Source organism: Pelmatolapia mariae, linkage group LG12 (assembly GCF_036321145.2).
Source record: "Pelmatolapia mariae isolate MD_Pm_ZW linkage group LG12, Pm_UMD_F_2, whole genome shotgun sequence".
NCBI classification, from domain to species: domain Eukaryota; kingdom Metazoa; phylum Chordata; class Actinopteri; order Cichliformes; family Cichlidae; genus Pelmatolapia; species Pelmatolapia mariae.
This window is the reverse complement of record NC_086237.1, coordinates 227,414-253,044: the sequence shown is the minus strand read 5'-3', so window position 1 is coordinate 253,044 and position 25,631 is coordinate 227,414. Positions and strand designations below refer to the sequence as shown.

Genomic DNA, 25,631 nt, shown 5'->3' with positions numbered 1-25,631 from the left:
GAGGGAGACAAAGGGAGTGAAAAACAGTCCAGGTAGCAGGCATGCACAGTCTGGGCTACTTTTGGTACGTACGGTTCAGTTATGGCACCATCAGGTGTTCTGTGGGCATAAAGCAGGTTAGGCATGGGTTATAGAAAGTACTATGTGCCCCAGATGTCACAACTGATCTGACCTCCAGCTCAAGGTTCAATGTGGTTCATAGAAAACCACAGATGTGGGCCATATCTAGGCCAAATGTTCACTTCTCTCTGAGATGAGACAGGACAGCACTAAAAAACACAGAGAAGGGGATGAATTAGGTAAAAACAGGAAGCAAAACTCACCATAAACTTAACAAAACCCAACAGCATAGTAAGGAATAAATGACACAAAGGGAAATGCCCATATCTATTTATTGGAAAGAGAGGAGGTTTTTAAGTTGAATGTGTAGTACTACAGTGTTTAACTTAACTCCATTCAGTGGGATTTACTCTGAAATATGACAGGCAATAAAGAACATTTTCTCATTTTTATGGTCATGGAAATCGATTAAGAACGATGTGGAAGTGACACATACTGGCTCAAGTGTAAAAGATAACATCTACCCTCCATCAACCCCATCTTTGTATCTCTCTCCGAATCATGAGTCCATGTTTAGCTGCTGAATTAAATACACAACAGTCAGTGCCTCCAGAGCCTAATTGGTCCTTTGGGAAAACACTTGAACACTGGTGAAAGTTCGTGAGCTTCACCTCATAAGAGAGAAACAAGGGTACATTCCTCAAATGCCTCCAGCGCAAAGAAAACATGTTGGTTTGCAGCTGTAGGTCTAAATAGGGACATAATGGCTCTGCAATGATGCTTATGTGTGTTTAAAATGTGCGTGTTCATGTCACTAAGGGGCTAACCCGAATTAAAAAGATGACCCTGTGCAGGGATCAGCCAGTGCATCACTGCAAAACGAGCCAGATTAAAATCATTTTGTCGCTTTTAATCCTGATAAATTTGGGGTTTTCCAGTTTTTAACACACACGTTGTGTTTTCCTGTTTTTCTATTTTTTAGAAGATAAAAGATGACAAAGAAGTTGTTTGAACTCACTCAGCAAGCAAAAAAGTTGAGAAACTCTCTGACTAAAGATCTAAAGTCAGAGAATATAAAGACGTCATGAACTAAAAAACAATAAAAAAACTGCATGTTCATGTTTCTAAAACAATTCTGATAAACAAGCTTGAAATCACAGACTGTATACAAAAGATGGAGGCTACCATGATGTCCTTTCTTTTTTGAGCTCTTATTTTGAAGATAATTTTAAACACAGTCTCACAGTATTTTAAAAGGATTCCAGGAATAATCTGACTAACAATGTCACCTGGTATGAGTTACGGATCATCTAAAGATTTTACTGAGTAAACTTCTATTAGCAAGTAACAAATCTGTAAAAAATAAAACAAACATGTGGGTATATAAAGTCTGTGGTTCTGAAACAAGCCTATCACTGTTCCTAAAAAGGTGTCATGCTTTGTTTACTTTATATATATATGGTTAGCTTTATATACGGTTTATATATATGGTTTAGGCCCTATAAAGGCACTACTAATTACTTGGTTTGGGTTAGAAAAACATGCGGTTTTTCTGTGGTTTGGCTCAAAATATGAGGTTACAGGTCAACTATTGCATTTGAATGTGATGCCAAGAGCTTGTTACTATTGCAATTTGTGACATGCTGGGAGTGAGAATGAGCCCTGCTGTGGCAAATGCTGCACAAAACCTTTGGACAGAAATGTGAGACAGCAGCAGCTTTGAGAAAACATCTGTATACGACACAACAGGGAGGAAACAGCTGGCAGGTCACTGCCAGGTGTTTCTTTTCTTTTCTTTTTCTTTTTTTTTTTTAATAAAACCAGACCTCATACAGGGATCTGACTAGGAAGCCAAAGTCACAGTACACTCTATACCCTGCTTACCCATCTATTTCACTCTAAATGGGACTAACATTTACAAAATGAACATCACGTTTTATTAAACAGGACTTTAAGCTGGGTCAGTACAGTGGTTAGCTCTGTTCCCTTTCAGGAAATCTGGATGGGGACTTTCTGATTAGAGTTTTCATGTTTTCCCCGTGTTTGCGTGGGCTTTCTCCAGGTACTCCGGCTTCCTCCTACAGTTCAAAGACATATAATAAGTAGGGCTAGTTTGGTCATTTTAAAATGTCTGTCACTCTGTGTTAGCCCTACGTCAGATTGGTGACCTGTCCAGGGTGTATACTGTGTCTCACCCTATAATAGCTGGGATAGGCTCCAGCCTCCCTGCGTCCCTGATAAGGACAACCGGAAGAGAATGGGTGGATGGAGGACTTTGAACGGGCAATTAAGACCATAAAGTCACCAGCAAAGTGTATACTGATGTCATAGATTAAATCAGAAGAGGCTAATTTTCTCATAGTCTTCTATACATTCAGACATCTTTTTGCAACCAAAGGAGTCGAACCCTGTTGGCCATTCGAAAGACTGAAAGCACTTAGGCATTGGCTTCATTATTCAGAGCCAAAGGCTAAATCCATCATTTATACACTCTAAGCTGTCATGATATAATCAGTGTCCCTCATAACCAGTTTTATTTTTTCATATCTTTTAGTTAAAACATTTTCCAACCCTGCAGTTCTGCTGACACATCAATATCCATGAAAGTCTGAACCAGAAGCAAAGCAATTTATGCACTTTTGACTCAATGAAGGGCTGAAAGTGCTCAAAGAATTTATTTTGATTGATTGATTTTTGCAAGTGTTCTCCATCTGCATAATTTAAAAATGCTTTTATTAATGTTTTTGCAGTTAAAACAATGTAAACTCCTTTTTAACTAACTCTTCTTCTCCAGATTTAAAACTGTTCGGGAGCCTCTCCAATCTCTCCTTCCGCCGCTCAACAGGGAAGAAGAGCACCAAAGCGTCCCTGGAGTATGATGGGAGCCTTTCCAGGGACAAATCTGCAGGGATGGGCAACCAGTCGGTGGACGACATGGAGTCCTGCCTCCACAGCCCCACCTACGCCCGCTCCTGTGAGATGTACACACATGTGGGGACTGTGCCTCGCAATGACAAGCAGAAGAAGAGCTTCAAGGGGCTGAAGGAGAAGAAGACCAAGACAGAGGAGGAGGAGGAGGAGAAAGGGATGAGTGAGAGGCAGGGCAATTTGAAGGCGGGAGAGCATGTCCGGGACTCGCCCCTGCTTGGTGCTCTGACAAGCCTTAGTGTGAACAATATGGAAAAGCCTCAGCCAGCTTCTGCGTTGGCCCGGTCACTGCCAGTGACACCGACATCCAGCCGGACTTCACCTTTGACCTCAGAATCTGACAGCTGTGATCCTGCTGTGGAACCTTTAACCAGCAGTGAGGCATTAAAGAGCAAGAATGATTTAGAAACAGCCAGAGAGCCTCCAGTTAAGAGCCACAAGGCCGCTTCAAACCAGGATCTGTATGTGCCGATGGATCCTATAGCTGAAACAGCCCACAGCCACCTGGACCCCCAAACAGAGAGACTGCGAGGCGTCACACGTACACAGGAAATCACCACAACCGTGAAAAGCTCACAGGAAGTGGAGTATGCTGACAAGTGAGATGTTTATTTATTTTTCTCTCAGAAGATGCAGGTCAGAAATACACAGCCTGATTGTTATTCAGGCAGTCAATTCATATCAGTAGAAAAACGTTTTTAGTTAGAAACATAAGAAAAACAGACTGAAAATTCACAAAAGTGTCTTTGTGAGAATTAGACTATTAGTAGAAAATAATAATAATCATGAGAGATTGAATAAAAGGTCATGTTTCATGACCTTCTGACACTTGTTGGCTTGTTAGTGGAAACAAATTTAATATTGACTTGACCTGAAATAAATCAGTCTCTTAATCGATCACTGATCTATTAAATTATCTGTTTAAAACAAAAAGTCATAAATCTTAAAAATAAAACATAAAAATGAAATCAACTTAAATTAAAATAAAAAATAATATAAAATGCACAACACTCTATAAGCTCGAGTCACTGAATCAAATAATGCTGGATAAAAACATTTAAAATGAATAGATCTAAAATGAAAATATAATGAAATAATAGAAAATATTGTCTGTAACAGAAGAGACAATAAAAGTAACTTTGTGGTAAAATAATAACTAAATAATTATTGAAAAAAAAACTAAGTAACATTATGACACTCTCTAAAAAATAAAACTCTCAAATATTCAACACATGAAGATTAAAACGCACTGTGAAAGTGGCTGTCGCTGCGGACATGCGCAGTAGCTCCGCTCCCACTCACCGCGGCTATCAGTCAGCTGGGCGAAGCCGTGTGGACTGACCTCGGGACAAGATGTGTGAAGTTGGGGACTTACAGTTAAGCGGGGTGAGGAGGGAAAGGTGAGAAAACCGCTTCCGCTATTAACTCTTTATCCACTGATAACACAGAGCCAGGCTGAGAGCAGGGTTTGTGTTTCTTTAATAAGAACACACACAGTTTGTTTTTTCTGAAACAGTGAGACAGACAGAGAAAACTATCTGTCACGATCATCTGTTAATCTGCTTCGGGGAACAGTTTCAGCTCCGAGGCTTTGATATTTTTATCCCGTCGCTTTTTTTTCGTTTGAAGTATATTTTTAAAGGCGGAAATAGAGGCGTGTTTTTGGTTAGTTTGGTGCCATAAAACCTGAAACGAGGATCAGGAAAACATTTACTAGGTACAAGTCGACTTTGAAGTGAGTGGGCTTGCTGGCTCTGGACCGGTCTGTTAGTTACATAAGCGGAGGAATTTGATCCTGCGCTGCTTCACTCTGAAGAGTGATAAGACTTCTTTGGCAGAGATGCAGCAGCAGGTTTAACTTCGTCTCTTTTCCACCTGACTTGTATGTCCCGCTGCATGCTGTCACAGTTTTGCGACCTTGTGTCAGTCGCTAGTGCTGGCTTCAAGGAAAAGCATCCCACCTTCTGCTGCTTTAATTCAAATTATAAAAGAAATGAATGATTCTTGTACAAATAAAAGGCTATGAAAATACTTAAATGTTATGGCCCTGCAGGTAAAAGTCTATCTTAATCAAGCTGAAGTAAATGATTATGTCTTCAAATGTGGGTTAAAACTTGAATTAAAGTTTATAAATCAGAAAATAAAGCACAGACAGCAAAAAACACTTAAGATTACTTTGGCATATCTTTATTTCCCCAAATGAAAGTCAAAAATTCAAATTTATTGTCTAGACTAAGGAAACGTCACAAAATCTGTGACAAATTTTGGTTTGTAGCATGAAATTGAACTTTTTGGTATTTTTCTTTTTTCAGTATGTATTGTCCTGTTATTCCTATTAACATTATGCTGCAATTAAGAATTTAGTTTGTAAAACTGTGAAAAAAATCATCAGAATTTGACTTTAAGTTAGTTTTCATTTGCAAAGATCTGTTTCAAGCTTCTGAATGTCACCAAACATTTGAGTAAAACAGTGAAGTGACGGTGTGATTTGTGTAGATGTAATTATATCTGATACCAGCGCATTACTGGAAAAATAAAGCTCAGAGGTGCCAGAATTTTACAAAGTCAGAATCGCAAAAATGCTCAAAATATTGAACAAAATATTGATACGTCCAAAATCTCAACTTAATATACAGTTCATCGGACAGCTGTGATAACAGGCCTGCTAATTATCACCAGCCTGATCATTTGATTTGAACTCGCTTAACCTGCTAGAGAGTTCAAGAGGTTAATGAAGGCCAACAAGAGTGAAAGTAAAAGGAAATGTGTCTGTATCTATAAAAAAAGAACCTCTGAAATGACGAGAATGATGAATATTTGGTTGTTTTACTTAAGAATCGGCTTATGTTGTTTCATTATGAAGTCTTATTGTTAGCATTTTGGCTCCTGTCATTTTATTTAATTATGTTTTGGAGACAGAAATAACCATATCTGAAGGAAAAGGTGTTTGTCTTCATTCATAGACTGTATGTGTGCATCACACAGAAGACAGGTACCTATCAACTAGTGCTAAGAATATCAGTCACCAGCACTGACGCTAACACATCTCAGATGTTTTGTAGCAGACAGAAAGTCGTATTATTGGTCAAATAATTCTATTAAAAACTCTCCAAAAAGCACAAACAACACAGACACAGTGAGTCATGTTCAAGAAGTCCAGTTAGGGGAGACGAGCAACCGTTCTTTCAAACTTGAAGCTTTAGGAGAAAGAAGATCTCCCAACCAACAATCCTCAGTATCTGTTAAAAAAACTAACATTAAACGGCTTTAAGACTCCCATCAGCATCGAAGGAAAGCTTTTAGTTTTATTATCGACTTTCAGTAGCAGAATAAGAGGAAATGGTGTCCTGTAGCTGTCAGGGGAAAAGGCTCAGAGTGGATTTCTGGATAAACAGAGATGACGTTTAAACGTCCAGCCTCCCATTAACAGTGTGTTTCTTTTAACTACTGGTGCAGTGCCTGTTCCGGGTAAGTGTAGCCCCAACTTACAGATTTTCCCTGACTGTGCAGTTAATTGGAAGTTGCTGGTTTGAAAAGAAGACAGTTGTATGGTCACACTTGTTGAATGTGCGTGTAGTGAAAACATAACTGAATGACTTAAGCTGTTTGTCACAGGAAACCAAAGACTAACATTTTTTTAAATGGCTGTTTGTCTTTTTGAGAACCAGTCTGAATTTTGTTATTCCACATTTCAACCCTGCACCCTGGGGACAGTACAAAGCCTTAAGATGTAGACGATGGTCTTCAAACCTCAGTGTGGGACCAAAACACCACCATGTCGGACACTTTTAGATGTGGTATCGCTAAACTAAGTGACGTGCGTTCATGTGGATGAACGCCCTCACAAAGATATTTAAACAAACATGGCTGTGTTTGTGTGTGGGCCCTGTCCCTGCAGATAAAGTAGAGCCACAGTCACAGTAGTGGACTCACTGGGAACAGGAAAATGATGGGAACTCTTCATCCAAACGACCAGAAACCCATCAAGTTTGAGGCATATCCCACGAACGATCGATGAGACAGGCGAATTGGACATTTCTCAAATTATTCGTAAGAGTACAGAAGAGCAGTTTTAGTTTCCTAAAGTTACCTGCAGCGCAGCCGCAGAGGTGTCACATCAGCTTTCAGCTGTTCACAGTTTCGGAGGAATTGCACTGCCAGAACTGAGCATGTTCTGAATTCTCACCTTATTGCAATAAAGGAGGTAATTCAAGTTTAAGAAGCCATCAGAGCAGAAGTGGTCACTGAGGCTGAACTTGACCTGCTTTTAAAAAGTCATCCAGGCTTGGTGACTTTCTTTTTCCACTCTGTGTTTGTTGCAGTCAGCCTCAGCTCTTTGCAACTAATGTCGTTATTAGGGAAGTGTTAAACCACAGGCAGAGTCTCTCTGACTGTGTGGCTGTTGTTTGATGGCGTAACAGCTGCTGGCAGTCAGAGCAGGAACTGCTGTAAAATTTGGTGCTGGTTTGAGGAGTGCAGCCCTGAAGTGGAGGGAGTTTCCCCCTCATGGATAAGGCCACTGCAAACAGTCTTATAACTTAACAGTGAACAGACTTTAACTGTGGTTCGGTCCAAGTGTGAAGAAAAAATGTGAGCAGAAGAATATTGACAGAGTGTGAAAGTATCCTGTCCATGTATAGGTGGATGTTGACCACTGGTTATAAGCTTATTCTTAGATAAAGCTGCAGGTCTCCAGTTTGTCGCCACGCTGCTTTGTGAATGGGGATGAGCTCGGTGACCACTCAGAGTGAGCTGCCTTCTTTAAACCAACTTTGGTGCATGAAGTCCAGCCAGAAGCTCCTAGATTCAGAAATTTACAGAGAGTGATGCAGATGCTGCTGGATGGAAGTTTTGCTTTAAAATGACACAGGCAGTCTCCAGCCTTGCCTTTAAATAGAGATAAAAACACCTATCATTATATCTCACATCAGGTGACCTGAGCCGTCTCCTTACAGAGACCTCAGGGTTGAGGGCGTTACTCAGTTATCCTCTGGGTTGTGTGAAAAGTAGTGAAAAATTTAAACACAATCACCGGGCAACCACCAGCTTTTTTCCTGTTCTCAAGGAGGTTCACATCCTATTTTTACAGAATTCGTCATTAATAAGTAATAAGCTACATTCCTCATTGCAAGGAAATGACTGAGTCATTATGTGTTTTGAATGGAAAAATCAGCTTAACTTTTTAATAAATAATTACATGAATATAACAAATATATAATATAATACAATATGGAAGCGTGGAGTTTTTCAGTCCTGAGTTTGAAAAAGGACGTATGCAGCTTTTACTGGAATGAATGGGGTGCCGTGTTGTATCCTGGGAGTTTTGTCTTTGTCTGACTTCCTGTTTATTATATTGTCCTCAATAATGACATAAAAATACCCTCCTCCTCCTCCTTTCTAGCCCTAAAGGGTTTAATCTAATAATTAAAACAGCCAGTGAGCGTCGGCATCATTCCGAAACAACACAAGCAGTATATCAGGGCTTAAAATCATCTGCGTGGGGTTTAGTTTTTGAATGCCAGCGAGTTTCTCATGCTGTATGTCCACATCTGTGAGTGTGTGCTGCCTGTTCTCAGAGTTTGTGTTTGGGAACAAAAGGTCACCTCCCTTGACTCTTGGAAGTATGCAGCCAGTTGAGGAAGAGCAGAGAGTTTCACCCTGTCAGTGTGCTGTGTTTCTGCGCTGACATACACAGAGCTGTCAGAAAGAAACAAAGCTTTTGCTTTTTTTTTTTTTTTGTTTAAAGCATCATTTGAAAAGTGTCAGTGGTCCTCTGGGTGCTGAGTTTAGTTTTGTGAGCCCCACAGGCCTCAGATTTGGTGAGGATCCAGCTGTTGTGTGGATGGACATCATGGAGAAAAAATGTTTCTTTTGCTTCAGTCTTGAAAAACAGACGGTTTGCAGATACGAGCGGGAATATTCCCGATCCTCCCTGGAGGAGTTTGTTAGGTTGCATGTTGTTGCTGGGCGGTGTCGAATGAACTCACTGCTGTCAGAGAGTTTCGCAAGAGGGCCGATGGACAGGAGACAGAAAAAAGCATGTACAACTTCTGCTGCTGCTACCAGAACTATGATAATACTGCTACTCACATATCAAGATATGGGATTTTTTAAAAATCTAATAAATTATGATGACAAACAATAAGGAAAACGTGCTGTTTGAAAACAGGGCTGTTGGATTTCCAGCCTTCAAGGCTGAACAATATAGAAAAAAGCTGAATGTGACTGTGATGACAGTTGTTTGCTGTTTTGCATCTGATACCATAGAGTTGCTATGTCAATGACACGTTGTCAGACCACGACTCTGCAACAGTTTAAACTCTAATCTTGCATGAGTGTGAGAGGAAATATGTCACAGTAGATGAAAATTACAAAACACGTTGAATGTTTGTTGAAAGTTGCATAAAATGTGGTTTCTGGAAACAGCAGGCGCCGTAGACCCAGTGGCTACATTTAGTAGTTACCTGACTCAGACACACTGAATCCTGTGGAGCTTCAGTGGATGATGTAGCAGTGTCAGCTATTTCACCACCTTGCAGACTCTACTTTGATTCTGACGCGTCGCAGAAGCGACCCTCTTCTCGGCAACTCTAAAAATAGTGCCAGCTGTAGCTGCACAGAGCAGATGGGGGGTTAGGACGACATGGTATGGTGTAAACATGGCATGCAAACACTCAGCTCCAGTGTATTAACTGACTCCCAGCTATAGACTGTATAAAAGTTGGACATAAATATTGTGGCGTCTGATACTGGTTAGTAAAACACCGTCATGAAGCTTTGAGCAGAGCGGCCTCTTGGTATTTTGAAACCAGACATGACAGGCGGAGGTGGGCGGGGGGAGAGGTCTGACTGAACCACCTCACAGTTGCTAGTTAACTACTTCTCAATTACAAGTCATTGGCAGCTGATCAAGCGGCGGGCGATTCTCTCTCCTCTAACAAGGCTCCCTGAGAAACACGAGGGCTATACTGAAACTTTGATGTTTTATGATTTTTTTTAATAACATGCTGACGTCAGCTGTTTTTTATTACAATATGATCAAGGGCAAATGCTTACCCTACCTAGGTACTCGTGCCCACCAAGGCCTAGCTTATTGTTGTGAAGTTTGAAGACGATCCATAAAAACATTCTGGGTAATATAAAGTTTTTAATGATTGTCACATTTGCTGTGATCTTTCTCACCTAAATTAAATCAGCGCTAGATGCTGTTGAAGACACAAAATCTGAGAATTATATGTTAAAAATGCTAGACTGCTAACAGACAGACAGACCGATTACATACCTGATTACAATATGACCTTAAAGTAGCAACTGAGACCAGAAACTATTTAAAATTGTGTTTAGTGAGGTCATACAGCAATGAGCTGAGTGCTGTTTCACATAGACTTCTATACAATGTCTTTGTCCCCCTGGTGGTCATTAAAAACAAAATACACATTTAGGGCACTACTACTTTGGCTTCACTTTTCAGACACAGAAACTAGTCATTGGTCCCAGATTCTTCCTGGTTGGATCTTTATTGTATGTTGGTCGATTTTTCTTTTCCCATAGCTGCTCTGTTGATCTCTTCTGAGCAATTAATGAACAAAGAAAAAAAACTTAATTTGTTCAGAGCAGCCGTCATTCATGAAAACACAGAGCTCTTGTATCGCATCCAATAAGTAACAAAAAATTAAAAGTAGAAGAAAAATAAATAAATAAATACTAACCTGACCAATACAGGATTTTAAAGACTAATACCGATATTTGGTGATTTTGTTTTTTTCTAGCAGACAGATGAAACAAACACATTTTTCTAAGATGTGTTAAACATAGTTATTTATTTATTTACTTGATTGTCGTCTGCTAAACTCTGCTCAGATCAGCTGGAGGTTATTTGTGGCATTGGATGTGTTGAAGAGAGAGGGCCCTCTTCTATAATTTGCTTGGTTCAATATTTATTTTGCCCTGTTATTAATACCTCATTAGAGTCTTTTTTTTAGAAACTTTCCTGTGAATTATTAGCTGAGGTAATTGGGGACTTTTACAAGAAAAAGTTCAAACTAATATTTTTAATAAATCAAACTTGTTTCCTTTTTTTAGGCATCAGGACATGACAGATGGTGGAGGAGAATATGTGAAAGTAAGCTTACCTTTAAAGTACATTTTACTCTCATTTTGATTCAGCTTCCTTTTGCTTTCTCACTTCCTCTGGTCAAGCCTTTTTCCAGCTGTATATGGGACCTCTCTGCAAACCTCTGTGATTCCCTACACTCGGCTCTGTGGCTCTAATTCAATCAGGACGGTGACAGAAAAGCCTCGGGGAATGCAGCCCCTCTGCGGTGACATACTTTTGAGCTGACTTGGTTACCGCTGGCAATGGTGGCGTCTCGGCCGGCGGCCTTGTTTAGGAAAGGTGGAGAGAGACTCGGAGAGCAAGACGATTTCCACTCCATTGACTTATAATTGGATACTTGACAAACACACTTGTCTAAATTTTGCAAGCTGCCAGTGAATGATAATGCTAATGAAATTAGAGCTGGAGGCTTCCAGGTCTTTACCTCACAACACACACACCATCTTATTTTGTTTTGAAGTGGTCCTGGCCCCGTTCCCAACCTTTGATTCACAGTTCAACGGGGCAAACCATTCTGTCAAAGCAGAAGGGGGTGGGAGGTGTCAGGGACCAGAAAAACAACATGTCACCTATAAAGCTGAGGAATGTGTTTGTGTGTGTGTCCACACTCCCAGTATTCCCAGCTTGTCCTTAACATAAATTTTTGATACAGTAGCTTCTTCTTCTTCTTTTTTTTTTGCATAAAGACACGACAGACAAAGGCCGCTGAGCGATGACCCCCATCTAACAATGACGTTGCCACAGTGACAAGGCCAAAACTCCAGCATGGGTCTGGGTTTTGGGCCTCTGGTGCCGCCACTGTGGATGCCAGTGTGGGAATGCCAGAGCTGTCAATCCTCCCTCTCTCTGTTCCTCCTCCCTCATCCCACTCTGTCCTCTGTTAACAGACATTCACATAAAAACAGCAGAGAAGGCTGCAGATGAGCTACATGCTTGTATTTTAGCCATTTCTTTAAAAAGCCAATCTGGTTTAGATTTTTTTCAGGAAGGAAAAACGCGGAAGATAAAAGACTCTGCTGGGATTTGACCTTTAGCCAGCAGAGGTCACACAATGGCTTAAACTCATGTTGTTGCCTTCCTGTGTTTGTACATGGGGGGGTTGTTTCTCAACGTGCGCCTGTCATGTCTTTTAAGTTCTCCAAGGAGAAGTTCTGGTTGGAGGCACCGTCTGAGAAACTGAGGAAGCAGCTGGAGGAAGAGCTGAGGCTGAGCGGCACAAACCTGAAGAGCCACGCTTGGTACCACGGATGCATCCCCTGGCAGGTCTGCCTCCGACATACGCACATGCAAATACACACATTTTTATTTTGCAGCTGTTGCATGAAAATTTCATAATTTTTAAAAACGCTTCTCATTACTTGTGTTATTTAGGGTTACACAAAAAGGAACTATGAATAAAGGATGTTTTTAGCTTTCATGCATTAACTTCAGACAATGTTGAGAGAATCAGTTCTGGACTTTATGCACTGTTACTTATGCAGCACTCAGCAGGAAATTGTCTGTTTCAGTCCTGAACATACTGGCTGTTCAATGTTTAGGCATCGAGGGGGTACTCAGTTTGTACGAGACAATTACACAGTGTCACTTGCATGGAACTGGGCATCACACGGGCCAGACTCTAATGGACTGTTTAATTTTGACCAAGCATTTCCAGGGCTGCAAAAAGAAACCAACACTGAAGTGACAAAAACATGCAGTTCCTCTAATGGCCACTTGAGGCTGATGCCCATGTCAAAGTATATCCAGCAAACATAGACATGTTTACAGCCTTGTTCAAAAAACACTATTGAGCTCTCTTATCCACTGTATGGATTTTATTAATCTCAAGGGTATGACTGTTTTGAATGACGGGTGTGTCAACAGGTAGACCCAACAACTACCTGCTAGGCCTGACCTCCATTAAATTGACTCACTGAACTTGACCTCTCAACCATGTTTGGTATCTTGCGGAGCACTTTTAATGATGTTATCTGGCAAATAATATGGCTTGCTTTGTAATAAATACTTTCCATGAATTTGGTTGTAGGTAGCATTAGCTAGTAAGTTTAAATATGTATGAATATTCCAGCTCTAAGAAACTAAGAAATGTGGTATTGACCAAAGACGAAGCTTCAAAATGCAGAGGCTTAAATCAGTGGGTGATCTCACAATGGCTACGTCTATTTATAGTCCAATTGCATAACTGTGGTTCTGACAGCTACGTCAGGTAATATCTGGAAAAGTACATGTGGGGGAGAAAAAAACAGTTCCCAGCATCTGCCCTGCAAGCAAGCAAGCACGTGTTTTCACCACAAACCAGCTGTGAACATTACGTAACAAAAATGGCTTTAGTTTCTTAGTTACTGGTCGACGTCACTACAGACAGACTATCGATTAGAAATGCAGCAATGAAACAAAAACAAGAGAGTGGAAATAGTGGGCAGTGGTGGTTAAGTGGGTGTGGGGATGGTAGTGACTGGGGGGAGGGGGGTATGCTCTCAAAGGTTGGTTTAATTTTAGTTTCTTTACTTTTCCTTTCACTTTTTTAAAACATTGGACTCCAGTTGCTTCATCACCAAAGTTTCGAGGCTCGTGATGAAGCAACTGGAGCTAAAGAAAACTAGCATACTTAACCAATCAGGGAAACCTTCAGGAGTACTACACATCTCCTGACCCAGAGTGTAAGTGAGCGTGAACCAAAGAGTCAAAGTTTGTTTTTTGACACGCAACAAAAGTCTTGTAGGAGTGTGCATTTCCATAATTGTTCATACAGTCGACCCACTAACGGAAAAATATTTTTCCTGTGATGTGCTCTGTGGGCTGTTTTTTCACCGAATCTGCTGTTGGTTTTGTCAGATATTTGTCTAGGCTGTGAAAGGAAAGGACTTCTAGGTGTTCTCCTTATTAGGACAGGGATTGTTTTGTGCAGATATGTGTGAATATGAAAGGTTTAGTGTTAGATTGTTAATCGGAATCTACACAGGTGATACTGAGTAACAAAAAAGTAACATAAAGAGTAATGTAACAAAGTAGTTCTACAGAGAATAAAGAAGAAAACTAAAACAGAAAATGAAGTTAAAAAATATGTAATGTACCCATCAAGAAGTCAGATGTATCCAACATCCTATAATGGAAGGACAAGCTGATAGGCTGATGTGGGAATGAAGGCTACCTGAAGGGAAAAGGTTGTTGTTTCAGGGGAAAAGCTCATGCTGGTTAAAAAGCATCTTCAATCTAAGAGACTAATGAGCTTTACTGAAGCATGGATAACTATATCACCATTAGAACACCTTTTCTTTTGCATCTTTTCTTTTTCTGTCAGATTTGCTGCATTGGTTCCTGATAAAACAGAGAGTATCTTATTATTAAAGCAAGCTTGTTTTAAAGAAATGCCTTTGCCCCATCCAGCTAGAACTGGATTCAGAGCAGAACTAAACAATCAGAAACTGTAGAAATAACTTCCATCGGTTTTCTTAATTGTTTATCCAGTTGAGGGTCAATGGGGCCTGTCCCAGCAGACAGAGGGTGAAAGGTGGAGTACACTCTGGACAGTTTGCCGGTTTATCGCAGTGCTAACAGAGAGACAGGAAACATTCACATTTGCAAAACCCAGAGAGAACTCATACAGTCACAGGGAGAACCTGTAAACCCCACACAGCAAAGCCCTAGCCTGCAGAGCTAACCACTGAACTACTGCATTTATTCAGATACCACAGTCATGTAGCTATTAGGCCACAAGGGGAGCGTCTGGCTAAACTTTGGAGACAGAATGATGTTAGGAGTTCAGGTATACTTTATTACAAAACCCCTTCAAAAGGTTTTCCTCTCTGTTCAATACATGCCATCCTCTATTCTAAGTTTTGATTTTAAATACAAAACTCAAAAAAGCAGAAAGCAGAAGCAGAAAAGTTCATGCTTCCACAATTCTTATCAATCATTTAGTGTCAATACGAAAAGGGAATTTAGTGAAATAAAGGTCAGCATGATAGTGTTTGGAAATGCTTGTTTATTTTTCATGAATCCTGTTTACTTTAACTTAGTTTGACTTTATTTTTCCCCTGGTGGTTCATCCTCCAGCAGCAGCCCTATCCAAGCCTCACAGTTTGAGAAAGACTTTCAGGAATGAGATTTAAACTAACTTGGATTTCTTCCTCTGTGTCTGAGTGTTTAGATGTGCAAATGTAAAAAAAACTTTCACAAATATTGTTAACATCACTATTAAAAACAGATACATTTTGAGTTATGTGACTAGTATTGTATTTGTTTTTGTCTTGAACGAAATTCACTCCAAACAATTTTTTAAATAAACCTTATATATCAATTAGACAAAATAAAATAAAAGTGAAACATCACACTGCATCTTTAATCACATCGGTATAAATGTAAAAATGATGAAACTTCTAATAACTAACAAATTAAAACATCTGTTCAGGTGTCGGAGAGCCTTGTGGTGAACCATGGTGACTTTCTTGTCAGGGACTCTCAGTCCAGTCAGGGTGACTTTGTCCTTACCAGCCGGTGGGAGCAGAAAACGCTTCACTTCCTCATCGGGAAGGCGGTGGTTCAGTCCGCTGAGACGTACACTCGGGTTCAGTACAGCTTGGAGGCCGAGGCTTTTGACTCCTTACCTGCCCTTGTTCATTTCTATGTGGGCAGCCGGGCGGCTCTGACTCGGTGGAGCGGAGCTCAGATTCACCAGCCAGTCAACAGGACGTTGCCACTTAGCTACCTGGAGACGGCTTTCCGCACCACTGCCGTCACCTCATCGGGTCAAAAAGGGCTGAGGAACGGTAGCATGGGAGGAGAGGAGAGGGTCTGTCCGAGAAGGTGCGGTTCCACTTGTTTAATTCCTTTTAAGTTACTATTTTTATGTGTAACATAATAAATGCACAGCATGAACTCATGTGACAAACTATGACACATGAGGACTGTAAATGAATTGTCTGACCTTTGACTGTTTAAGGCTATAAAGTTTATTTTATAGTAAGAAAGAAAAACATAATCCAATAAAAAATTTGCCACGTTGAATTTCTTGATTCACTTGGGGAAAAACAATGGAGGGCTTCATAGAGCAGTTAATTAAAAACATGAACTCATCCTCTTTACAATCTTGTATTAATCTGCTAAAGAAATTGTGGTGGATGAAATTAAAATGAGTCCTGTGGTTCTATAATATGTGCCATCTCTCTCTATGTAGTCCTTCCTCTAACAACCACAAGGAGGCAGACGTGAACAGGGAACAGGATGGCCAGCTGAGTCCTGGAGAATTGTTCCTTTCTACTCCTTCTAGCCGCTGTAAGTTAAACCTTTTCTCCTCTTGCCTCACAGCTTGATAATCCTTAAATACTCATTAGTATTATGATGAATCAATAGTACAGCAGTAGGAAGAGGGTCAAGAAAAAGAGTCTTATTTGGGTTGTTATTGCCCCAACAGCCTGGTCTGCCTGGCTTTTAGTCAACAGCCAGGAACTTCAACCTGATTCAGAGGATCTGTGGCTGCTTGCTCTCTGGCTTGTATAACCTCAGCAGCAGGTCACTTGTGTAGACCTGGGCTAAACCCTTAGACACCTTAACCTCTTAACATACACCGAATTAGGGTCAAGCGGTGATTTAGCCACATACTAACTGAGCATCCTGTCAGAATCGACATGATTTTATGTTTTAAATATAGTCATTTTGCTTTTCCAGTAAAAGATGACATCTGATGAATAGTAAGAGTTAAAAGAAATCATTCAAAATTTATTCAAAGCTTAAAGTGTTTCTTTATCCAGAATTTAGATACTAAATGTGCATTAGTTCAGTCTTAAGAGAAGCGTGACAGCGGACAGGCTGGACACAAACATAGTTGCTGTAATCTGGCTGATGTTTAATGCAAGGATGGGTCTCTGAGTTTCTGTGTATAATGAAGAATATTTATATTTCCATGTTTTAAACACAAAAGGAACAAGGAAAAAAAGAACAAAGTATAACAAGATCTGGGCAAGAATAATCAGGAATTCTAATAAAGACATCAAACTGTTGATAAAGGTTCAAATTTAATTTCAAACTTAGGAAGTAATCCATCACAGTTGATGCAAAATATCATTGTCAAATACATTTCAATGAACTTTAATTCACTGTGAAAGCCATGTTCTAAACATTTTCTGAATGTCAAAAACTTGGGAAAACAACTTTAAATGAATGAAAGAATACATATTCTGTTTGGTGTATTAGGCATAATAATAGGGTACGGTTTATGATTGGGGTCACTGCCGATGATGATGCACATACCGGTCAAAAGTTTGGACACCTTCTCATTGAATGGGTTTTCTTTATTTTTACTACTTTCTAGTAAAAATACATGTTTCTGTCATATATATATATGTATATGTATATATATATATATATATATATATATATATATATATATATATATATATATGACAGTATGGTTTTCATTTTATATATTGCACACTGTGTCTGTATTACGGTAAATATAATGGCCAAATTGTGAATGTTTTTTTTTTCTGTAATTACATTTTAATTTCATATAACTTTTTGAAGGGTACATGTATGGATTATAAAGATTATACATCATCAGTAATGTCAGTCAGCAACATTGCCTTGTTTATCTGTATTCACACTTGACAAGATGAAAATTCAAAAAACATTTATATTGAGCTCATTTTCAGAAACTAAATACAGAAGTGGTTACAAATGTTGTGACACAATCATCATTCCTTTTTGACTTTGTTTCTGTAAAATAACTTACGCAACAGAAACCTGACTGCTGAAACAAAAATGGTAAATACTAGCAAAATAACTGCCAGCAGAAAGGCTGCCACATCCATCGAGTAGTACTGGATGCTGGACATCTTGTAAGACTCCGTCCTTAAGTGCGCCGCTCCTTTGTGTCGCATGACAAACTCGATCCAGAACATGGCTCGGTCCAGCGGTTTCATAGGCTGATCTCTTTGGATGCTGGACAGCTCCTTCATCTTCTCCCTGTAGGATGGTTGGTAGAGTACCTCCTTTAGCGCCTCCAAGAAGTTTTCTTTGTTCACTGTTGCAATATCAAGGACTTTGGCCACACCTCTTGCTTTCATCCTGAAGAAGTTATCAGCCTGGTCAAACATAAGTGGCAGGCCAACCAGGGGCACACCGTGGTAAACCGCCTCCTGTATCCCATTGGTGCCTCCGTGGGCCACAAACACTCTGGTCTTGGGGTGACCCAGGAGGTCATTTTGGGGCAACCAGTCCAAGATTCGCGTGTTATTACCAAGGGTGGATGGTTTTTTGCCTTTGTGCCTCCAAATCACCTTCTGTGGAAGTTCTGCAAAAGCAGCAGCAATGTCTTCAGCGATGTCCTCTGGAAGTTCTTCTACCAGCGTCCCCAGTGTCATCACAATGACACCATGTTCACCCGAACTCTGCACAAAGTCCTCTAGCTCTTTAGACAGGGGCTTGGAGGGTTTGCACTGGAATCCTGACATGTAGACAACGTTTGGCATTGTGGGTCGAGGGAACTCAAAGGTGAAATCATTTCTCATCAGCCAGATGTCTGCTGACTGAAACAGCTCCATGTAATGTACATCACTGCCAAAATGACGATGGACAAATGGTTTGTAGTTTGGTTCTGTGACATACCAAATTTGTAAAGATGTGAAGAAAAAGTAGAGCATATTCTGGACACGCTGAATGAAAGTCATCTTGTCAGTCAGCTCTGACCCTGGTATAGGGATGTAAGAGAGTGGGGAAGGTGCAATTACAAAATGTCCTTCACCCTGAATAGTCCATCGGACGTTAAAGACAAGTGGAAGACCCAAACGGTGAGCCATAAGAACACCTGTACCAATCCCAGGATCAGTCAGAACCAAATCATATTTGGCATCACGGAGGCTCTGCATGAGCTTGGTATCCTCAAGCATTCCCCCAACCATTTCAAGCACCTTCACATGCATTTGACAAAAATTTGTCATCAGGTCATACTCCATCGATAATCGAGTCCAAAATGAAGCACCTCGTCGACGCATGGTCAGTATTTTCATAACAAATCCCCCAAAGCGCTGTTCATCAAATCCAGCTGAGGAATTTATAGTGATGGTCTTGTAGTGAGGGGACTCTGACTTGATGTACCAGGTGTCGTTTGGCCGCACCACTGTGACTTCATGACCTCTGGAGTGAAGCTCTTCAATGATGATATTCATGTTGATCCAGTGACTTCCATCCACAGGGAACACCAAGACTTTCCCTCCATTTACCAACAATGTAGAGCATAGCAGCACTGCAAGTGCCACCAAGTTTGGATGGCACATCTCTGAAAGAGAGTCAGACAAAGATGTCAAGATGTTAGATTATTACTTAAGCTAATGGTTTGAGTTCAACAGTTTGTATCACCCTAATAACTAATGATAGATATACCTGTGATAAAGTTTAAGTTGGAACAATATGGACTGGCCAATATTTAAACTTGACCAGTGGATGTGAGATGTATTTGCCAGCTCTGCTTTGGTTTTAGCTTAGATAAGATAACAACTTAAAGTTAAAGGTTAAGATATAGATGTGAATTATTATCTTAAAGTCATGAGCCTCTTAATCACAACAGTGATCATCCTGGGCAGTTGACCTCATTAATGATAAGTTAGTGACTTTCCTGCTAAATTTTCATAACTTTTTTAACATCGTAGTCACAAGGAAACAGCAAAACAAGAATTAACTTCTGTATAACTAAAAAATGATCCCCCAAAAGAGCGTCAAAGTCGTTCTCTTGATTAGGGTTATGGTGTAATTTCAGGTTTTGGAAGCAGTCCAGTATTGTTAATGTCAAATGTTACAATCAGATAAATTTTAATGACCTTTAGTTGAATTCCACAGTCAACATTCATATAAACTACTGGTCAAAAGTTTGAAAACACTCCCAATTTTTCTAGTTTTTTTAATTGAAAATTATGCAGTTTAGTGTGTCATTGCACACTGAAATGAAAGCATAGTACAAATAAGCAACTGGAGTCAAAAAAGAAATCATGGAATTAATTTATAGACAAAATCTATTCTAAACTTTTCACTCATTAAAGTAGCTACTTTTGGCAGATATAACAGCCGAGCACACCTGTGGCATTCTTCCTACAGTAGAAATCAAATATTCTTCACAGAGTTCTTCCCATATGTGTTGCAGAAGTTCCCATAAATATATGGCTATTGTAGTTTGCTTTGCTTTCACTCTTCTGTCCTGTTCATCCTAAACCAGCTCGATGGGGTTTAAGTCCTGAGACTGTGCTGCCACTCCATGTTTTCAAACTTACCACCTTGTTCTTTTTTCCTGAGGTAGTTCTGGCATAGCTTGAACTTATGTTTTGGGTCTTTATCTTGCTGTAGGATGAACCTCTGACCAACTAGACGCAGAGGGTATTTCATGGTGCTGCAGAATGCTGTCCTAGCTAATTTGGTTCAGGGTGCTGCTCATTCTGTCCTAATCACCAGCCCTGGATCCAGCAAAACGGCCCCAGACCGTCACACTTCCTCCTCCATGTTTGACAATGGATGGCACACACTGTGGAACAATCTTTTCGCCTACTCGATGGCGTACAAAGATCCTGCCTGATTAACCGAAGATTTCTAATTTTGATTCATCAGTCCATAATACCTTCTTCTAGTTCTCAGTAGTCCAATGGTGGCGTTTCATGACCCAGGCAAGCCTCTTTGTCTTATTCTGACACCTTAGCAAAGGCTTTCTTGCTGCAACTCGTCCTGTCAAACCTGCAGCTCAAAGTCTTCTTTTCACAGTTGAAACTGAGACTTGCTTACTACGACCATTAAGCTGTGCTTGAAGCTGTTGTCCTGTGAGCCGCTTATCATGTAAGCTGTTAACTCTCAGAAACTTGTCCTCTGATTCAGTTGTGACTTTGGGTCTGCCAGACCTCTTCCTGTCAGAGTTTGCCCAGTTTCTGAGTGCCTTTTGATGGTGAAGGAAACTGTACTCACTGACACCTTGACTTTCTTTGCATTTTCTCTGTAGGACAGACCTACATTTTTAATTGTTATGATGGTCTGGCTCTCTTCCATTGTTGATCGTCTTTTTCTCACCATTTTTGTAGCAATACAATGCTTTCTGCTGTACAATACTGTTCAACTAATGCTCATTAAGGTCTGGTAACACAGTGTGTTCCCACACTGCTTTTATGCAGACAGAGGGGGGTGTAAGTGATCCAGAAAAGTTGGGACACCTGTAGGAATTAGTAGCACCAGCTTTCAAGGCTTGATCAACCTCCATTGCTGCAGAACAGCTTTAACCTCTTAAGCCCCAACGCCCCCTGATACGGGGGCAAAAGGCAGGAGATCAGTTAGGCTTGGGGCTTAAGAGGTTAAATTGTTAACCAATTTGGTGTTCCCTGAAGTCTTTAGTTTCAGTAACTAAAAACTTGTATTGATTCAGGTCAAATTAAATAATTTGAGGAAACACCAATAAGCGTCTTTATTTCTTATTTGAAAGAGACCAAATATTTCTGTTCTTCAGGATGAGACCAATTTGAGCAAATTCGTGAGCCTTTGCGTTCTTCCAGTAAAGTAGTACAGTCCAATATATCACTTTACTCATATTCTGTTTGCATAGGGTTAATGACGAGGTTGGGGTCAATGCCGATGATGACTTAGACCTCAAAAAGTTTAAGAGTAAAAACAATAAGAACTTTTCAAATATTTCATGTTTAAAAAAAAAAAAAGGGTAATGCTCAAATCTGACAAAAAAAACTTGACTTCTAAAGAAAACTCACATAATAAATAGGTGTCAGATGAAAAACGTTCAGAAATTCTGAATATATGATTCAAGTAGTTAAATACGGAGCCCCACACGGGACATTGCAGAAAAAAAAATGACGATGAACTTCTGTGAGATCTCGCAAAACTTTTGTGAGTGCGGTGTTCCCCCCAGCTCTAGTGGGCCTCGACCTCCCGGTCAGCTTTGAGCTGGTGGGTAACAGATGTCTCCGAAAAACGTTGGCGCACTTTTGCAAATAATTGATGTCTTGATAAAAGTGCAGATATTTGAAGTTTACACAGCTACATTCATGCCTGAAAATATCTTAAAAGTTTATTTTGTGACCCAGAAAGAGTAATATTAAAACTAAGCAGCTGCCGCCATTGTTAGAAACTGGAATTGGCTGGGCCGTGTTATGAATTCTGGGATAGGTTGGGCCACGAAGGATACACCGACTCGGCCTTCAAATGCGACCTGCGAAGGATTGCAGCCTATTTTGCGAGATTTTACTAAAGTTCATCTTTATTTTTTTTTCCTCCAATGTCTCTTGCAGGGCGCTGTAGTTAAATGTAGTTAAGTTAAAAAATTAATGTAACAATGGAGGGATTGCCTTACATATGTTTTTTTTAAATCAACAATGTGATCAATAGTGTTCTATGGTAATATGTAATACAGTGCACCAAAATAGTTGTATTAGATTTCAAGTTACTTTATTTTCTATTCCAGCAACATTTGAAATAGAGTGGGAAAAATATACAGTACAAAGTGAATTTCAGTTACTTGCACACTGTTTCTATATTACTGTGAAAATGTTGGTCAGGTTACAGAAGATTTTTTTTTAAAATAAATTTGAAAAATATCTCCAAAAAAGTCTTGTGAAATTTCAACAGCAATACATATAATAAAATATATTCTAAAGTTGAACACTACATGAAGCCAAACTCTTCTTATGTGCTCTTAATAATGCATTAAACATCATCACCATACAGGAGTGAGAAACATTTAATTGTCTTCCTGTTAGACAATTTTAGGAAATGTGGTGATTCTTAAAGTGTTTACAACAGCAAAATATTTAAAATCATATTAATTTAAACCCACAACTCATTCCTTTACTTATTTTCTACTTTGTCACCAAACTTGCCTGCAATGTATTTACGTTTCAAAGTTTCAAGATCCAAATGCAAATAAACAAAAAGACATCTAAAATATGAGTAGACTGAGGTCATTAGAAAATGTGAGGTTTGTATTGTTGCACTGAGCTGCACACACTCAAGGTTGTTACGCTACCAGAACAAATTTATCTCTGTTCTTCTCATGAATAGAGAACAGATGACAAGCATACACAGTTTGTAACACAATCATCATTCCTTTTTGACTTTGCTTCTGTAAAATAACTTACACAACAGAAACCTGACTGCTGAAACAAAAATGGTAAATACTAGCAAAATAACTGCCAGCAGAAAGGCTGCCACATCCATCGAGTAGTACTGGATGCTGGACATCTTGTAAGACTCCGTCCTTAAGTGCGCCGCTCCTTTGTGCCGCATGACAAACTCGATCCAGAACATGGCTCGGTCCAGCGGTTTCATAGGCTGATCTCTTTGGATGCTGGACAGCTCCTTCATCTTCTCCCTGTAGGATGTTTGGTAGAGTACCTCCTTTAGCGCCTCCAAGAAGTTTTCTTTGTTCACTGTTGCAATATCAAGGACTTTGGCCACACCTCTTGCTTTCATCCTGAAGAAGTTATCAGCCTGGTCAAACATAAGTGGCAGGCCAACCAGGGGCACACCGTGGTAAATGGCCTCCTGTATCCCATTGGTGCCTCCGTGGGCCACAAACACTCTGGTCTTGGGGTGACCCAGGAGGTCATTTTGGGGCAACCAGTCCAAGATTCGCGTGTTATTACCAAGGGTGGATGGTCTTTTGCCTTTGTGCCTCCAAATCACCTTCTGAGGAAGTTCTGCAAAAGCAGCAGCAATGTCTTCAGTGATGTCCTCTGGAAGTTCTTCTACCAGTGTCCCCAGTGTCATCACAATGACACCATGTTCACCTGAGCTCTGCACAAAGTCCTCTAGCTCTTTAGACAGGGGCTTGGAGGGTTTGCACTGGAATCCTGACATGTAGACAACATTTGGCATTGTGGGTCGAGGGAACTCAAAGGTGAAATCATTTCTCATCAGCCAGATGTCTGCTGACTGAAACAGCTCCATGTAATGTACATCACTGCCAAAATGACGATGGACAAATGGTTTGTAGTTTGGTTCTGTGACGTACCAAATTTGAAAACATGTGAAGAAAAAGTAGAGCATATTCTGGACACGCTGAATGAAAGTCATCTTGTCAGTCAGCTCTGTCCCTGGTATGGGGATGTAAGAGAGTGGGGAAGGTGCAATTGCTAGATGGCCTTCACCCTGAATAGTCCATCGGACGTTAAAGACAAGTGGAAGACCCAAACGGTGAGCCATAAGAACACCTGTACCAATCGTAGGATCAGTCAGAACCAAATCATATTTGGCATCACGGAGGCTCTGCATCAGCTTGGTATCCTCAAGCATGCCTGCCACCATCTCAAGCACTTTCTTATTCATTTCATAAAACTCTTTCACTAAATCATATTCCATCGATAAACGTGTCAACAGAGAAGCACCTTGTCGACGCATGATTAGTGTTTTCATAACAAATCCCCCAAAGCGCTGTTCATCAAATCCAGCTGAGGAATTTATAGTGATGGTCTTGTAGTGAGGGGACTCTGACTTGATGTACCAGGTGTCGTTTGGCCGCACCACTGTGACTTCATGACCTCTGGAGTGAAGCTCTGCGATGATGATATTCATGTTGATCCAGTGACTTCCATCCACAGGGAACACCAAGACTTTCCCTCCATTTACCAACAATGTGGAGCATAGCAGCACTGCAAGTGCCACCAAGTTTGGATGGCACATCTCTGAAAGAGAGTCTGACAAAGATGTCAAGATGTTAGATTATTTCTTAAGCTAATGGTTTGAGTTCAAGAGCTTGTATCACCCTAATAACTAATGATAGATATACCTGAGATAAAGTTTAAGTTGGGAAAATATGGACTGGCCAATATATAAAACTGGAGGTCAGATGTATTTGCCAGCTCTGCTTTGGTTTTGGCTTTTAAGATAAAATCTCAGATTTAAAGGTTAAGTTATAGATGTAGATTATTATCTTAAAGTCATGAGCCTCTTACTCACAGCAGTGAGTTTCTCCTACTGTTGATCTCATTATTGATAAGTTAGTGACTTTGTTGCTAAATTTTCATAACTTTTTTAACATCATAGTCACAAAGAAACAGCAAAACAAGAAATAACTTCTGTATGACTAAACAATGATTCCAACAAAAAACGTGAAACTTGTCCTCTTAATTAGAGTTAATTTCAAACGTTACAATCAGCTAAACCTTTTTGTACTTTATTTGAATTCTAGAGTCAACATTTATATATGTAAACTTCATTGATTCTTATGAGTATTCATGTTTAACATTTAATCTTTTACTTTTTGTTTTTAAATATGACTTTGCTCATTATCTGCAGTAGTGTTTTCTTTTAAGAGAGAAGTTAAAGTTTGTGAGCTAGAGACGAGCATGTTGCACAGTAAAGGTGACTGTGCTGTGGAACCCCAGACTGTTCATATGATCTTAATTAAAGTGTAAATATGAGGAAAAAAGGCAGAATTCACTGTACCATTTGAAAAAAAAATAATTTAATTAAAAAAAATAAATAATGAAATGCGGGTGAATTTGAGAAACTAAAGTGAAACTCTAAACACTATGAGATGTCTTCTTTGGTTTCA

General features: G+C 39.9%; 3 protein-coding genes across 3 annotated transcripts in view; 1 reads left to right on the top strand and 2 right to left on the bottom strand.

Annotated features, from left to right (window-relative positions):
• sh2d3cb (SH2 domain containing 3Cb) overlaps positions 1–25,631 on the top strand; it is a 47,339-nt gene that overhangs the window by 5,063 nt on the left and 16,645 nt on the right. The window contains exons 2-6 of the mRNA XM_063489598.1: positions 2,855–3,587; positions 11,071–11,110; positions 12,239–12,367; positions 15,516–15,910; positions 16,281–16,378. Of these exons, the coding sequence (XP_063345668.1) occupies positions 2,855–3,587; positions 11,071–11,110; positions 12,239–12,367; positions 15,516–15,910; positions 16,281–16,378 (1,395 nt within the window). The remainder of the gene's footprint in view (positions 1–2,854; positions 3,588–11,070; positions 11,111–12,238; positions 12,368–15,515; positions 15,911–16,280; positions 16,379–25,631) is intronic.
• Positions 17,673–19,377, bottom strand: LOC134638742 (UDP-glucuronosyltransferase 2B31-like). The gene has a single exon (XM_063489602.1). It carries the CDS (start codon positions 19,375–19,377, stop codon positions 17,797–17,799), a length of 1,581 nt encoding a protein of 526 aa, XP_063345672.1. The 3' UTR covers positions 17,673–17,796.
• On the bottom strand, positions 22,641–24,767 carry LOC134638741 (UDP-glucuronosyltransferase 2A2-like). The gene has a single exon (XM_063489601.1). It carries the CDS (start codon positions 24,755–24,757, stop codon positions 23,177–23,179), a length of 1,581 nt encoding a protein of 526 aa, XP_063345671.1. The 5' UTR covers positions 24,758–24,767; the 3' UTR covers positions 22,641–23,176.

Excerpts from the sequence above, each read along its gene's own strand:
- LOC134638742 (XM_063489602.1), bottom strand. The coding sequence starts at position 19,377 with ATGTGCCATCCAAACTTGGTGGCACTTGCAGTGCTGCTATGCTCTACA.
- LOC134638741 (XM_063489601.1), bottom strand. The coding sequence starts at position 24,757 with ATGTGCCATCCAAACTTGGTGGCACTTGCAGTGCTGCTATGCTCCACA.